Source organism: Sabethes cyaneus, chromosome 2 (genome assembly GCF_943734655.1).
Source record: "Sabethes cyaneus chromosome 2, idSabCyanKW18_F2, whole genome shotgun sequence".
NCBI lineage: Eukaryota > Metazoa > Arthropoda > Insecta > Diptera > Culicidae > Sabethes > Sabethes cyaneus.
In genome coordinates this window covers 163,327,380-163,343,220 of record NC_071354.1, presented here as the reverse complement: position 1 = coordinate 163,343,220, position 15,841 = coordinate 163,327,380, and the positions used below count along the sequence as shown (strand labels likewise).

Genomic DNA, 15,841 nt, shown 5'->3' with positions numbered 1-15,841 from the left:
TCTTGACTGATGACCGTGCGGTGATCGAAAGGTGGAAGCAGCACTACGATGAACACCTGAATGGCATGCAGGCGGAAGACCATGATAGCGGAGGAAGTGACCACATTGGTGCAGCAAGCGACGAAGATGTGCCACCCCCATCGATAAGGGAAGTTAAAGAAGCCATCCAGCAGCTGAAGAACAACAAAGCAGCGGGAAAGGATGGCATTGGATCGGAACTTATTAAAATGGGCCCGGACAAGTTGGCCGGCTGTCTGCATCAATTGATTGTCAAGATTTGGGATACGGAACGACTGCCGGAGGAGTGGAAAGACGGGGTTATCTGCCCTATCTACAAGAAAGGTGATAAGCTGGATTGTGAGAACTACCGAGCCATCACTATCCTGAATGCCGCCTACAAAGTGCTGTCCCAAGTCCTCTTTCATCGACTATCGCCGATAGCCAATAGATTTGTGGGAAGTTACCAGGCCGGCTTCATGGAGGGTCGGTCTACAACAGACCAAATCTTCACCCTGCGGCAGATCCTCCAGAAGTGCCGCGAATTCCGAGTCCCCACGCACCACCTGTTCATCGATTTCAAAGCCGCATATGATAGCGTAAACCGACAAGAGCTATGGAAAATTTTGGACGAAAACGACTTTCCGGGTAAGCTTACTAGACTTATCATGGCTACGATGGATGGGATCCAGTGCTGTGTGAGAATCTCGGGTGGATTGTCGGACCCATTCGAATCTCGCAGGGGACTTCGACAAGGAGATGGTCTTTCCTGCCTGCTATTCAACATTGCGCTTGAAGGTGTTATAAGGCGAGCGGCGATCGAAATGCGGGGCACGATTTTCAATAAATCCATTCAATTTATCTGCTTTGCTGACGACGTGGATGCTGTCGGCAGAACATTTGAGGCGGTGAAAGATCAGTACACCAGACTGAAACGCGAAGCAGAGAAGATTGGATTGCAGATAAATACGTCTAAAACGAAGTATATGCTGGCGGGCGGGACCGAGCGCGACAGGGCTCGCTTGGGCAGTACCGTGGTAATCGACGGGGATGAGTTCGTGGTAGTCGACGAGTTTATATACCCTGGCTCGCTGGCAACAGAGGACAACAATACCAGCCGTGAGATTAAAAGACGTATTATCAGCGGGAGTCGGGCCTACTATGGACTCCACAAACACTTGCAGTCAAACTATTTGAGCCCCCGTACAAAATGCTAATTAGACCGGTTGTCCTCTACGGGCACGAAACGTGGACACTGCTAAAAGAGGACCTACGAGCACTCGGAGTTTTCGAACGGCGGGTGCTAAGAACCATCTTTGGCGGAGTGCAAGAGAACGGTGTATGGAGGCGAAGAATGAACCACGAGCTCGCGCGTCTCTACGGCGAACCAAGTATTCAGAAAGTGGTTAAAGCTGGACGGATACGTTGGGCAGGACATGTTGCTAGAATGCCAGACAACTATCCTGCAAAAATGGTTTTCGCATCAAATCCGGTAGGAACAAGACGAAGAGGGGCACAGCGAGCGAGGTGGCAAGACCAGGTGGAGCGAGATCTGGCGAGCACTGGGTGCCCGCCGAACTGGAGATCAGTTGCCATGGACCGAAACAGATGGAGAAATTATACTGCGCAGGCCTTGTCATAAGTCATAGGCCAATTAAGAAAGAAGAAATGACGAGTAACAGAAGCAGCGGCGGACCCTTCCCGACAAAACTTGAAGCTTTGTATACATGTATTGGTGGGAAAAAATGTGTGCGAGCGTGGCAATGCGTTGCATACGAGCTTGTGCACATCCATATTCTAATTTACACACACTAGTATGTGTTGGTTCAACTTTAACTCGGCAGATAGCATTGCTGTCACTGTTTCTCGGCTTTTGGCAGAGTTGCCAGTCTTCTTGATGGAGTGTTTTTGATTACAGTCATACTTTAACCAACTTGGGTCATTCGTGACCTCAGGGATAGACTGTATTTCAGCCGAGATATTCAAAGCTGACTCATCTTTGTCAGCCCAGATGATCCATGAATTCTTCAGTAATACATGGGGAATCGCAAATTTTCTGATGGACTGGATGCAGGGCACATAAGTCAAATCGAGGATTGCCTTGAAATCCTCTAACGATGGAGCAGCTAAATGACCTCGACCTAGCTGACGACATTGTCTTGCTCGCACAACGCCGAATCGATATGCAGAACAAGTTAGATTACCTCTCCGAGAGCTCCCTGGCAGCAGACCTCACAGTCAATTGCTACATTGATTAAGTCTATGGTAGTGAACACTGACAATATCGGAATATCGGACAATAGCGGAACAACAGATCGAGCAGGTGGAACTCTTTCAATAGCTTGGTAGCCAGACAACGCCCGATGATGTGACCTGATACTGATATGGTTACTCCGATCAAGAAGGTCAGGGGTGCCTTTGTAGGTCTGCGAAACATTTGGCGCTCATGCTAAATCACTCTACATTCCAAAACCGGAACTTTCGACTCAAACGTCAAGTTCCTATTGTTGTATACGCCGGCGAAACGTGGTGTGTCAACGCAAAAACTATAGGTCAGCGGTGGACATCACTAATCGAAATTTTAGCTTCGCTAACAGTTGATCCGCTAATTCAAGACGTTAGCTTCGATAACCGCTAAATTGGTTATCATCGCAAATTTGGCAATACTTTGATAGGCGCATATAGTGGCAAAAAAAGAAAATCTTCGTTGCAAAGGTCTAAGATAAACTATATAGGGCACGGGAGGGTATTTTCGGCCCATTAGGCGATTGCTTCTATTTTTTCGGCATAAGTCTAGTTCTGGTGGAAGAACAGGTGGTTTTGACGTGGGTATGAAATGGGGAAGGCAAATGAGGAAGCGTCCAACATAGCTCCAACCATCCCAAGCCTCTACCTAGTGCCTCCACGCGGCCTCACCCGGTAATGCTCTATTGAGTAGCCAAGCTAGAAGGTGCGATGATGGGTGGTACACGACATTGTTAGTAGGTAAGCTTAACATAAGTTATTTTAATTATTTGTTTCGTTTTAGTTCAAGAAGCAAGCACCTCCTACTGTACAGTGAAAAATCTGGCCGAAGAAAGTTTAAATAATGCTCATGGATACCAGAAGAAAAAAATAAATTAATAATGGAAGCACTCATGTAAATTCGAATGATGCAACTCTATTCCATTCGAAGGACTGCTGGTGAGATGGTTCTATTTTTGGCCATATACCTTCATACAATGTATATTTATATAACACATATTTTATTACATTGCCATATATCTTCATTATTGGAAAGGGGAAGGAGCATCAGGTATCGAATGAATCGAAGACTGGATGAGGGATGTGGTAACCAGCCCAAGTAATATAAGGTCGGAGATGATTTTGATGCGCCCTTCTAGCATACAAATCATCACGCAAGATAAGTCTGCACGGCGAAGTTATGTATCTAGAAACCGGAATTCTATGCTGGAAAGAGTGTCTTATATTCCCGTGGAATCATATAAGCGACATTGGTTATAGACCCACCCAACCCCCTTTTTTTTAGCGAGTAAAGAAATCTGCTATTAGACACCTGAGAAGACAACTCAGGGAGTGGGGTTTGGTATCCCGACCCCCCTACTGCGGCGTGAGGATCCAGACCCACTCGAGTCTCCAGCCTCAATCCCCCCTGACACCACCTTATCGGTATTACTTCAGGGAGGGGCTACTGTGCTTAACGCCCACCCTTAGATAACTACTGGACTATGGCAGTTAGGCTGTTTATTGGCCGTTGATCGGCTTTCCAGCGGTTTTGTAGCTCAAGTACGATCTGGGTAGCAGCCGCATTGACCGCTCCCCAGACGTCCGAGCTAGAACACATCCTTTGGAGTAAGGTATCCGGAGTAGTGTCCTGTACGCGCACTGCCATCATGTTGCTTCTCACGCCCGCGAAACGAGGGCATATGAAGAAAGCATGCTCTGCAGTTTCCTCAACGTCCACGCATTCGGGACACGCGGGGGACTCCGCATGCCCAAACTTGTGCAGATACTGTCTAAAATAACCATGCCCTGACAAAATTTGCGTCAGGTGGAAGTTGACTTCGCCGTAGCACCTGTTGACGCACCACAATTGGTCACCACAATAACCTCCATTTTATGATGCGCTAGGTCCAGTTTCCTGCATCGCATCCAATCTTCAACAATGCTTATAGAGTGGGCAGCCGTCAACTCGACCTCTCTGATCGATTCACCGTAGACTTCCAAGGTGATGTCATCCGCAAAGCCCACAATCACCACCCCTACAGGGAACTTTAGCTTCAACACCTCGCCATACATGACGTTCCACAACACCGGGGCCAGTATGGAACCTTGCGGAACCCCTGCGGTGATTGGAACGCACTTCTGACCCTCCTCCGGGTTGTAGCATAGCACACGATTCTGGAAATAATTTTCCAGGATCCTGTACAGCGATACCGGCACTTGGACGTTCCGAAGCGAGTTAACTATGGAGTCCCAGCTAGCGCTGTTAAACGCATTTCTCACGTCGAGCGTGACAACTGCGCAATAGCGAATACCTGTCCTCTTGCGCTGGATCGCCACCTCGGTTGTCTTAGTGACACACGAGATGGCATCCACCGTAGATTTTCCTTTTCGGAAGCCGAATTGGTTCCTTGACAAACCCTTTGTACCCTCAGTGTACTGTACGAGTCTGTTAAGGATAACCCTTTCCAGTACCTTGCCGGCAGAATCGAGCAGACAGATCGGCCTATATGACGAGGGGACACCCGGAGGTTTTCCCGGCTTCGGCAATAGGACCAGGCTCTGTCGCTTCCATCTGTCCGGGATGTTGCCAGCTTCCAGGCATCTACTCATTACTGCCCCGAATAATTCGGGAGCCTCCAGAATAGCCTAAGGCCCCGTACAGAGTAAACGCGACAGCGACGCGACACGACTTCGCTCTCATGTTGCTAAATGCACAGTCCTGCTTCGAGCGAAAAAGGACTGCGCGTAAAACTACACCAAGGAATGTCGCGTCGCGTCGCATGTCGCTTGCACTCTGGCGGTACCCTTAGGAATGTTACTTGTAATTTTGTGTTACTTTTTTCGAACATTCATATCTTTACAGACGCAAATATGATACTTATTATTTTAAGATTTTTTCCATAAGTGCTACGTGGTTGCAGGCCTACCCGTCATTATAGTGTGTGAATAGGGTGATTAGATCATCAAGTAATATTGAACTAGATCTCCTCTTTTGGCTGCAATGGCTGTGATATTACTTGCTTTGATTAATATAGATTGAAAGTTTCCTAAGTCAAAAAGGATTCGATTTATATTTCGACGTATTTCCCGACGACAGTTGAGTTGGTCTCTTCTTTTAAGCTGTACAATTTATTTACCTATAGAGATTCCTTTAACGTCATCCAAGTTATTTTTAGGCGTGTTAGGCCCAAAATCATGCATCTAAGACATTTCCCAATTTAGGCCCCTTTTTATTACCTAATTTAGATGAACCAACTAGAGAGAAGGCAGAAAAATGTATAAAAAACTATTTCCCAATCACATAAGGCAATCAGCTATGCTGAATAAAGGGTGTGCCGTTTTCTACGATCTTGTCTTTGCAGGCAGTCTTATGCATCATTCAGCTCATCTTTAACTAGTGAAAGTACCAGGTATAGATATGTATGATTTGAAATTCAGATTTTGCTCGCTAAGTTTTTTTTAAAGTACGTATAGGAAAAAATGTTTACAGTATCGTTATCAAAAATATTTGTAGTACCTTATGCTTACTGATCTTCAACAATGTCGAATACTGAGTTTTTGTCTTCTGAGTAAAATTCTAAGAATCAAAAATTAGATAATTAACTACGTAGGTGCGTAACAAGTTTATATAGGAATGTAGATAGATGTCAACATTATAGAAAAGTTTAAAAATTTGTCGACGAGTTGATTGTAAGTAGGTTTAAAGCTCGATATGTGACAGTTAAACAAATAGAACTATAGGACAGAAATTTCAATACAACACATTTGGATGATTAACATTAAAACGGCAAGATTGTCATTGTACAATTCAGAACTTTATCCGTTCGTTGGAGGCAAGAGAAGAGTGGCGATGGATTGGAATGGGTGAGGGAGGACCTGAAGAGTTATGACTTTCAGGCATGCGTCCGACTGGTGCGGAAATGGACATTCCGACAGTTGCGTTTCTACAGCTACTACCATGGGCTAACCGACCGCGCTCGTTCTCCTGAAAGCGTTCCATTATTTTCGCTACTATCATTGAAGGAGGGACGTGAGGATTTCCTAAGAGAGAAAATGTAAAGCCTTCAGTAATGTAAAACTCTAAATCGTGAACTGTAGCATGCACATGAACGATAGATGCAATCATTGCATTTGAAACTGAATACCACAAAATCACAAGCTGGTTAGAAGAGCGTTTGAACGTATATATGCAACACAAATGTACTCTATTTTCATAAATATTACAGATAATAACAAGCTCTACATGTGTCCCATACATATTTTTCCAAATTCTGCTTAATTGAGGTGAAGCAACCAAATGAGCAACATCAAAACAAAATGAGCAGCATCAAAACAAAATGAGCAAATCGTCTGTTAGATTGTCATAAAATTTGAAAACGTGTCGTTGGCTAGATTTTTCAAGAATCATACTGATAAAACGAAAGTAATAATAGAGGCGGGGCGCTATCCCAAAATCACCTGACGATCTATTGGGGCCTATTCTGCAAGGCGAGTGACGTGACACAGTGCTGTCATTCGCGTTTCGTTCGGCATTAGTAGAATTGACTTGAGAGTTTGAAGACGAACCTGTCGTGGCATACGACAAAACTTGCATAAAACTACAGCTAGTGCTGTATCAAGAACTCGTATTCACACCACTTCGAATACTTCGTTGAGCGCCTCGACGTTCGCCAATAAGTTTTGATCTGCTCGAGCTATCTGGCACTTTGGGCCACTGATGCCGGTGGGGTCCTTGAACGGAACAAATTTCATTGCACTATTGTGGCATCCTCGTGACGGGGTCGGCATATCGTAACCTACCGACTTTCGCCAGGTATATGATAGATATCATTCCAAAGACTGTCTGTAGCTTGTAATTTTCGTGCCTGCGCTAGCTGTTTTTACTTCGGCAAAAATCATTCGCAACACCTTTTGTTCAAATACGGCAAGTGCACGTAAGTCTTCCGTAAACAAAGTTGCTGTCTCAAGTCCGTAGAGGACTATACCGGTCTGATTAACGTTTTGTACATCGTCAGTTTTGTGCGGTGGCGAATGCTCCTTGATCGAACCAGGCAGTGACCAAAGATCCCAAATGTACGAATTCATCTCATTTCCAGTTCATCGCCGTCAATAGTCGCTGTTCATGAGAGGCAAACGTTGCTTTCACTGGAGCCTCCTTCTACCAAATTTTTGGTTTTCAACTCATTGATTTGTAACCTTGTGCTCTTAACCTCTGGGTTTAGGCTGGCGTAGATTGCCTCTGCCGTCGCAAGGTTTCTAGTAGGTTCTTTCGTTTCGATGCCCACTCGCCGGATCACACCTTCAATAACGATATTGAGTAACATATAGGACAGTCCATCCCTTGCCGCAATCCTCTGCGCGATTCGAAAGCACCCGAGAGTGTACTCGAAACGCGCACGTAGCACATCACTCGCTCCAGGGTAGCTTTCATCACCAGCGTCAGTTTGACCAGAAAAGCGTATTCGTGCATTATTTGCAATAGCTGTTCGCGTTCAACTGTATCGCATGTTGTTCTGAAACCTACGAAAATATAATACGTGCGCACGTTGTACTCCCGACTCCCGACGTTTTTGGAGGATTTGTCGGAGAGTAAAAATTTGATCCGTAGTACCATGGGCCCCCGCCAGATACTGTCTTGATAAAGCCCGCCTGATACCGTCCTACGAATTCTCTTGCTATTGGGGATAGACGACGCAACAAAATCTGCGAGAGCTCCTTGTAGGCGGCGTTGACCAGCGTAATGGCGCGGTAATTACAACAATATAGCCCCTCATTCAGATGCGCGTCGTAGAATTGCTTACACCTATCGACCACCTCGCGTTCGTTTGTGATTAGATCCCCTAACTCGTCCCTATACATATCTGGTTTGGACGTGTAGCCCTAGCGAGTTTGGTTTACCTTTTCGTAAACCTTACGCGTGTCATTGACACGGAATAGTTGTTCCAGCTCCTCACGATCTCTGTCCTCCCTATGGCGGTTTTTCCTTCTCTGGATCGTGGTCAACTCATTCTGCGCTCGCCGATACTTGGCCAAATTCTCTTTTGTGGATATGCTTAGATAGTTTTTCCAGGCCTCATAAGCGGTCGAGTGTGTCATACTCCATCCGTTTTCGACGGCCGAAGCATCTAGCTCCACAGAGGAAGGCAGACCTTCATACAGTAAGCGCGCGTAGTTTTCGCAACTCGCGGGTTGTCTGGCAAGCATACTTCATTTAGATACTTACACATCCATGAAGCTGTATGATCTAAATAATAATGGCAACTTCACCTCAGCATATGTATCTGTTACTGAAAATTCTTCTGGTGGATAGCAGTTTCGTCTAACGTTCTTCAAAAACGAATAACATGGATAAATGTTTTTGCTTGCAGTATTTATAATATTGTACTGCTTTTTCGATTAGCTTCGACGAATTTAATAGATGAAAACTGATTTGCTTTCGATGAGTATTTGACTGTACAGTTGTTAACGCGTTTTAGTAATTCTGAAGCTTTTGAGGGATTTTCAGTGATGTCTTTAATGATGTTGCAAACCGTCGTATTTAACACGGACCTCTGATCCATTTGTGTTATTTAATTTAAAACCCCAACTAGCACGTTTTATCTCAGCTTCTACGTTTTTTTGCTTTCGTCGCTCTCATCCAATCTCAAATTTTTAGGCGGCAGTTACTAGTATATACCATAAACACAACAGGAACTAGGTTTGTTAGTCAGAACTCTTGCAAAAAAATCGCGTTGCAAATTATAACAACGTTTTAAAAGCTATACAATTTTGTAATCCATCGAGATATTTTCAAAAGGACCAATATATGATGCAGTATCTAACAATACAACAATTATAAATAGCTGCTAGTTAATTGACATTTTGATTTTTAAATTTTGGCCAGGTTTTCGACTGATATACTTCGAAGGGACCCGAGAGCGCCTCAAAACGTGCCGATAGCATTTGAGGAACAAACACCTTGCCTGAAACCAGGACGGCAAAACAGCAAGGTTTTCTTGCAATACGAAAAAAATGTAAACGATAAGTGTTCTTGCGTTAGCACGAACTAGAAATGGAAGTGAAACCATCATTCCAAACTGATGAGTGTTTCCACGGACACTGAACACAGAGTATAATTAATTAAACATAAACACACTAATTTTTAAAGGAAATGCACTATCACTAATTTTTGCAAACAAATATTGTACGCTACTGCTATAGCATAACCTACCTATTTTAGCACTACCGTTATAATGTTTTAACTGAATTAAAAACAAACATGCAATCAAACAATCAGTTTTGCTTTGCTACAAAAAACGTACACCTAAATTGCATATTTTATAACGTCAACATTTACCGTTTACCAGTCTACCGGGTAATAGGGACCGACTTTGTAACAAACTTCCTATGAAACAACATTCTAGCTTACGATGGCCGTGATTGAAAGCGTTGCAGAATTTGCAACTTTTCGTAGTCGGCTTGACAAAGATGGTTGTGGTTTTGCATGAACGGAGAAAGTCAAGAGAAACAGTGTATTAATTACATATGCAGGACTTTTCTTTTCCCAAATGAGGATTCCAATTCCTCTAGCATGAGTGTAATAGGTAACTTGTGGTTAGCAACCAATGACTTAGTCTTAGTCTTAGGTTTCATTGATGGAAATTGTGATAGACATAAACTTACCAACCAGCCCGCGATATCCGAGTACACTGTTTTCATGGATATGCATCGACAGTTGTTGTTGGCGTAAGAAGGCTTCCGTGTCGACTCCTCGGACCTGTGATGGCTTAAGAAACCTAAAGAATTCTGGGTTGAACAAAAACAAAAATCAAAATTTTATTTGGTTACTTTACCTTTTAGGAATCTTAGACAATACGTCTCCACTGTGAGCCGCTGGTCCGAAGCCTAGATTTAATAATATTCTTTCCGGATCTGGTTTTCGAGCATTCAATAAACTTTCAACGCTTGAACATCGACTAGAGTCAGATTGAAGCGAGCTATCCTTTATCAACATAGCACTACGACGTCGTGGGGATTCCGAGAGTGAGTTTTCCTGGTGGATACTGAGCTTGCTAGAAGTGTGCGGAATAGGGCTAACTGGAACGGATCTTGCAAGTATATTACTATTGCTATTATTGATACTGGAACTGGTGTTTAGGGACGACGGGTTCGGACAGCTATTGTTACCTTCACTGATGTCAAATTGGTCATCATCATTCATTTCGCTAAAACTGCGTCCAATTTCCATTAAATTGAAGCGCTTATTGCTATGAGGATTTTCACTGGAGCTGCGACCGATTCTACCGATACCCATTCGGTGGCAGTTTTTCGGAGGAATCAGAAAATTATCATAGCAATCCGGTGGCATTTCGACGTTTTCCTTCTCCTCATCTTCACTTGGATCTGGTATATCCTCATCCTTTGGAAAAGATTCATCAAAGGAGAATTCGTAGATATCACTGCTGCTTAGTTTACCACTTGCCTGTTGGGTAAAACTTTTATATAACAAAAAGGTAAGAATTACTGATATACTTTTACCTCTGACCGATGTAATTTACATTCTTCGGCGCCTTCAACTATGTGTAAGTGTTCAACATCTTCCTCTGTATTAGCTTTTACTTCCGACTGTAATTCCTCCGGTTGTTGCTGCCTTTGTAGTGTATGCGTGAGATTCTCTTTACTCGTTCCCATCATATTACGTATATCAAGTTTCTTAGTCTTAATTAAATTATACTTTGCCTTGTTCATGCTTAGCTTATCATAAAACTCATTGATCTTGATTTTTCCGATCGATGCTAATGACGTGCTTTTCCGAGGTTCTTCTTCTGTAGCTATTTTATTTTGATCCGAAATTGATGAATTTTCTTGCTCCAAATTCATATTACTGCGATTGAATTTCTCAAGTTTCATTGACAGCAGATTTTTTATGGTTCTCGACTTCCCATCGATTGATACAGGAGGCTCAATAGTAGTGGCACAATCCTTTTGAGAGGAGGTCGCTGCAGCCTCCATGTCAACTTCGATTTCGCTGTTGTCTAGTTCCAGGCTGGATGCGGCCAACCCTTCCTGGTTCGTACGATCTACACATAACTGCAGCTCTGCTAGCTGGCTAGATGATGGGCCTGGTTCGGCATCAACGCTAGTGCCAGCCGTTGGCGGAATTTGTATTGAGTCCACCCATTTTTGCACGGACGCAGGACTTTTCTTGCGCATCTCATCGACGATATCGTTCAACCAGTAGCGAACACGAGATCTAACTGTAATTTTAAATAGCTTATTTGTAGATTACAAGTGTGTGACATAGTTTTCATTGATCAGATAATCGTGAAAAAATCATACTCAAATCCTTTTTTATCTCATGATATTTCCTTTCGGAAGACAAAAAATATCTCACTAATCCTTCAATTTCATATACTTGAGGAACATTGCGATGGAGATGCATTTTCATGCAGTTTTCGACCAACTGAATGAAAGTCGAAGATAACTGTGGAAGGTTTTATGTGGACTGCCCGGTTTCAAGTAAGTTATAAGACTATAAGTTCTGAGAGAAAATAAGATGAAGCTTATGATGGCTCGCTAGTGATAGTGAAAATTTGATAGTCATTTACCAGTCGCAATTGTGGGTTAAAGGAATACCGTAAACAAATAGTTAAAGATATCTGGATGATAACAGATAAGAACGAAATGTCAACATCGCTCGGTGAGACACCACGCAAAAATTTCTCAAGCAGTGAGTCTTCTGTGTACTAGAGGGTCAACTACGGGTAAGCAGGCAAGTTGATCACATCACGCCATTACAGCTAGTGAAACACAGTGAAATCAATTTTTGTACCATCTCGAATCTAGTAATTCATAAATGTTTCGACATCGTCGGTGTAAAACAAGCGAAATCCAGATGGCAATATAAAAGAGCGCTTGACTATGAATTGCGAAAACAAAAGGAATTCAAGTTTGCTATTCTAGGAAACGTCGAAAACATTCAAGAAATCTGAATCCTGAGACCCCAATATTCTCTAACTACCCTAACAGAATACCGTGGTCCACACGATCTAATACTACCTTGAGATCAGTGTAAACAGCACCATGCGGCCACCGTTGTCCGTTATGTGAACATTGACTGACCTGACAGCCTGACATCTGAACTGACAAAAACTTCACAGTTCAGGAAATTTACTCTCTTTTAATGATCTACTAAATAATTTCATCGGTGGAATTAGCAACCCGCTTCTGACCACAATTTCAAATCAAATTTGAAATTCAATGGATGCTGGCTGGAAAGCTATCTGGAGCAGAAGTATATAAATGCATTAACCTTTGGAGAGCAAGATTGACGATCTATTAACCAATGTGGAATAGTCGAAATTCAGACAATCACTTGTAATACTTGCAACTTGGTCAGATCAGATATGTTTGAATGCCAGAGTTGATGAATAGCTGGCTTCAGGGTGCAATGCTTCTCATTTAGTGAACCTTAGCCTTCTAGTAACCAAATCCTTATCAGATGCTGGTGCCAACTGGGATCCTAGTAACCAACGAAAAGATCCAATAACCAACTCCGGAGATTAAACAACGCACGATACAAAGAAAATATGGAAACGATCATCAGAAGCTCAGTGAATGCTTGATTTTTAATAGTGCCCAGCACAAATTTTCAGAGAGATTGGTCATGTTTGAAGTTTCATTATATAAATTTCAACTACAGTCAGTATACAATCATGGATCACACACAATTGTAGGTCATTTTAATTTCAACTGCCTATCTATGTTTAAATTCTACACTTAATTATGGATAAAATTATTACCCATAAGCAGCATTAATGATTTGGTCAATGATGCGACCATTAACATAATAAAATACTTTTCAAATTCTTAATAAAAAATACTTTTAGCTTAATCTTGCGATACTTGTGAAAATAAGGTTATTATTTTACCTACATTTTACATCACAGCACGTGAGCATCAAGGTAGATATGCAGCTAATTAGACATATGCGATTTAGCTAAAAATTAACATGAGCCTCTGAACAAGTTGCCCAAATTACAACAAATTTGGGCCTACAAATTTCAGTACATCCATTATGTCCTAGACTATTAAATTCAATACGTGATTTCAATGTGCGCCGGGTCATAACGGTTTTATTAAAAATTGAAACATAACTAGAGCAAACATTTTTTTAATGAACTATTTTATTTATTTCCATTTAAAAAATTTGAAGTTTATTCTTAGGAACACTACAGATATATGAGTTATAAAGCATGCAGCTGAATCTGATAACTGATAACAATCAATAGGATAGACGAGTGTATTGTGCAACAAGGAAAAGAAAATCAGAATTCTAATCATGAATCAACTATAACTTATGAATGCCTGGTATTATACCTACATCATAATCAATAGTAATAAACATAAATTGCAGGTGTTGATACAAATTGTAATTTAATCTTGTTATATAACAAATCCTCCTATAAGGTGGAAAAATAAGAGCATTTGGCGAACGAGAAATAGAAGACCAAGTGCATCAAAACAACTCTACGTGAATATAAAAAATGAATCATGTTCACGAACCGTTACCGTGACCTGATACATTATTCCCAGCAGTAGCGTGCTGCATGTTACTACCGCCCGGTCCAGTGCGTTCCGAATCGCGCTCATCGGTATGCATGATAAAAGTAGAAAATAAACACTATTCGATAATATCAACCATTAGAATCTCGAATCTCTAGTATACATACGTCTATTTTAGAAATATGTTAAATGATAAATTTTCAAACAGTCAGGTTGTTCCGAAGTGAGTTTTATTCTGCACGTTTGAGTCACGAAGTTAATTACACTGCGTCGACGTCCTCCAAAATCTTAAAGAAGCTGTGTCGTAAAAATATATCTCCATGTATGCATTTGCCCTTTTCTGACACGTTCAAGGTTGCTTACGTATATGTACCTTGTTCTATTATTTTTATACGATTTAATTTGATATACGACTATTCTTTTTACACATTTAATATATTCATTTTGAATAAATTAACACTTACCTTCCTTTCTGCTGAGTTGTACTTTAACTATTGCTTGGAAATTTAAGATTATTTGCAATATTACGGAAATTCAATTAGATAGCACTTCCAATTTTCTCGAAATATTCGCTAACACATCAGTAATCGTCCGCCGCACAGTAAACAAATTTGATCCACGTTGTTAGTAACCTTTTATTATTTGGCTATTTTTAATAAACAATACGAAGGTAAATCGAAGGATAATTTTGATTGGTTTCTAAATAATTTATTTATATACTTAAAAATACGACGAAAACCACAAAAACTGTATCTGTTTTGTTTGTGGTTGACAGCAACAGTCGTGTCGATCTCGATGATAACTGAATACACGAAACCCATAATCTACACTAAGTTTTGTGTATTTACCCAATTGGTACATGCATTAGAAAAATAAGGCTGTGAACCATTTCGCGAAATGTTTAACTTTTTAGGTCTCGTTCGAATATTACGTAACGTAGCAGGGGGTAGGGGTTTCCTAAATTTCTGTTACACACTGTTACGCAAATTTGGGGCGAGGGGCTTTGAGCGGTAATGTTACGCGTAAGGCCCCGTACAGAGTAAACGCGACAGCGACGCGACACGACTTCGCTCTCATGTTGCTAAATGCACAGTCCTGCTTTGGGCGAAAAAGGGCTGCGCGTATAACTAGAGCAACAAATGTCGCGTCGCGTCGCATGTCGCTTGTACTCTGGCGATACCCTAACATTATCCCGCATTTTGCACCTTACTGGATACCGCAGTCTAAAAGTGCGACTGGCACAAAAAGTGCGACAATGCAAATGCTGTGAGTGAGAAAGAGAAAGAGTGTCAACTGCAATGTTGCTGTTTTGTTTTGTCATATATTGTCAATTGAAAGGAAAATTGTACCATCCAAAGTGCGATATCGCTCATAAAAGTGCTATTTTGCATTAAATCGTTTCGGTATCTTCGGCGCACTTTTTCGTTATCTTCCAAGCAATAAGTGCGCCGAAGATACCGAAACGATTTAATGCAAAATAGCACTTTTATGAGCGATATCGCACTTTGGATGGTACAATTTTCCTTGCAATTGACAATAACTTTTATCAATATTTCTTTGTGCTGGAGTCACAGAGAACAGATTAACAGGCTCGAAGCAAGTAATCGATTTTTTGTGTGTACAATCTGACGGTAGCGCCCTCCAGAAATAGTTTGCCAAACGCATCAAAAAATATCCATGTACCTTTATCAATATTTCTTTGTGCTGGAGTTACATAGCAACGATAGCAGCGACATCAAGATTTAGTTTGCTACTTACAGCTCGAGGGGTGCTCTATTGAAGGATTACTTGTTGATTACATGAAAACCTTTTACACACTTCTTGTTAGTTACCTGGTAGTCTGTTCTCTGTGTTTCCAGCCTTAATTGTTATTGTAGAACTTTCAAGCATACGTGAGCGGAGTTCCCAAAAACAAACAATTGTCAAAAACTGTATCCACTAGCCGCCATTAAGCGCGCGAAATGGTGGGTAGATTTTGTGTGTCCCCCCGCAGAAATCACCTCTATTTCGGTGCATGCGTTTTTCTAGGTTTACTGACTAGTAGGAGTTATCCCTTAGTTGAGTCCGAACGAGC

The 15,841-nt window shown here is 41.8% G+C and overlaps 1 protein-coding gene across 1 annotated transcript; it reads right to left on the bottom strand.

Moving 5' to 3' along the window:
* Nucleotides 1-5,283: 5,283 nt before the first annotated feature.
* Nucleotides 5,284-13,864, bottom strand: LOC128736278 (uncharacterized). The gene is made up of 5 exons (XM_053830751.1): nucleotides 13,768-13,864; nucleotides 10,741-11,459; nucleotides 10,056-10,684; nucleotides 9,886-9,998; nucleotides 5,284-6,264 (listed from the first exon to the last, which is right to left on the bottom strand). The coding sequence occupies exons 1-5, from the start codon at nucleotides 13,862-13,864 to the stop codon at nucleotides 6,032-6,034; spliced, it is 1,791 nt and encodes a 596-aa protein (XP_053686726.1). The 3' UTR covers nucleotides 5,284-6,031.
* Between the last annotated feature and the right edge of the window lie 1,977 nt (nucleotides 13,865-15,841).